This window comes from Nematolebias whitei, chromosome 1 (genome assembly GCF_014905685.2).
Source record: "Nematolebias whitei isolate Nwh7 chromosome 1, NemWhi1, whole genome shotgun sequence".
NCBI lineage: Eukaryota > Metazoa > Chordata > Actinopteri > Cyprinodontiformes > Rivulidae > Nematolebias > Nematolebias whitei.
Window position 1 is genome coordinate 41,206,387 of NC_056498.1, and position 846 is coordinate 41,207,232.

General features: G+C 45.6%; 1 protein-coding gene across 1 annotated transcript in view; it reads left to right on the top strand.

Moving 5' to 3' along the window:
- Positions 1-846, top strand: part of LOC119414566 (sodium/bile acid cotransporter 7) — a 6,956-nt gene that overhangs the window by 5,145 nt on the left and 965 nt on the right. The window contains exon 6 of the mRNA XM_037681700.1: positions 38-123. Coding sequence (XP_037537628.1) covers positions 38-123 — 86 coding nt within the window. The remainder of the gene's footprint in view (positions 1-37; positions 124-846) is intronic.

Genomic DNA, 846 nt, shown 5'->3' on the forward strand with positions numbered 1-846 from the left:
TCTGATGAAGAGCAACAGTTGTTCCTGTTTGTTTCAGGTGAAGACAAATCCTTGGAAGGAGAGGCCGTCTTCAGACTCGGACTGGTCTGTCAGAGTTCAGGAGACCACGACGCAGCCAGACAGGTCTCGTCTGCTTCATGAAGACTCATCAGTGCCTCGTCGCAGCAAACTGACCCTAGAAAACACTAACATGAGCTCAGCTGGATTTAATGACACTGACCTACAGTTTGTTGTGGTAGTAGCTGAGTCTTTCCATCACACGCTTGGAGTGTTAAAGGTTACAGGAGACCTAGGTTTAAAACTTTGACACTTAAGATGACAAGATGTTCCATTTTTAATCTAATTCATGAAGAAAAGCTTTTTGTGGACAGATTTCCAAACTTGTCCGGTCTGTAAGACTTTAATGTAGAAAACCCAAAGATCTGTTTTGTTTGTTGGACGCTTCCATTCTGAGGCTTTCCAGGCACGTCCCACTAAAGAGAGACCCTGAGGCCGACCCAGATCTCACTGCAGGGATTATACACCCTCTCTGGACTGAGAACACCTCGGGGTCCCCCAGGACGAGCTGGAGAGTGTCTCTGGGGAGACAGAGGTCTGGACCTGTTGCCTTAACGACCTGAATGAATAAATGGTAGAAGATGGATGGATGGATGGATGGATGGGTGATGGATGATGGATGGACGGATGATGGATGGATGGATGGATGGATGGGTGATGATGGATGGATAGAGGATGGATGATTGATAGATGGATGGTGGATGGATGATGGATGGTTAGATAAATGATAATGGAAGGAAGTATGATAGATGGATGATGAATTGATGGATGAATGATGAATAGATGATG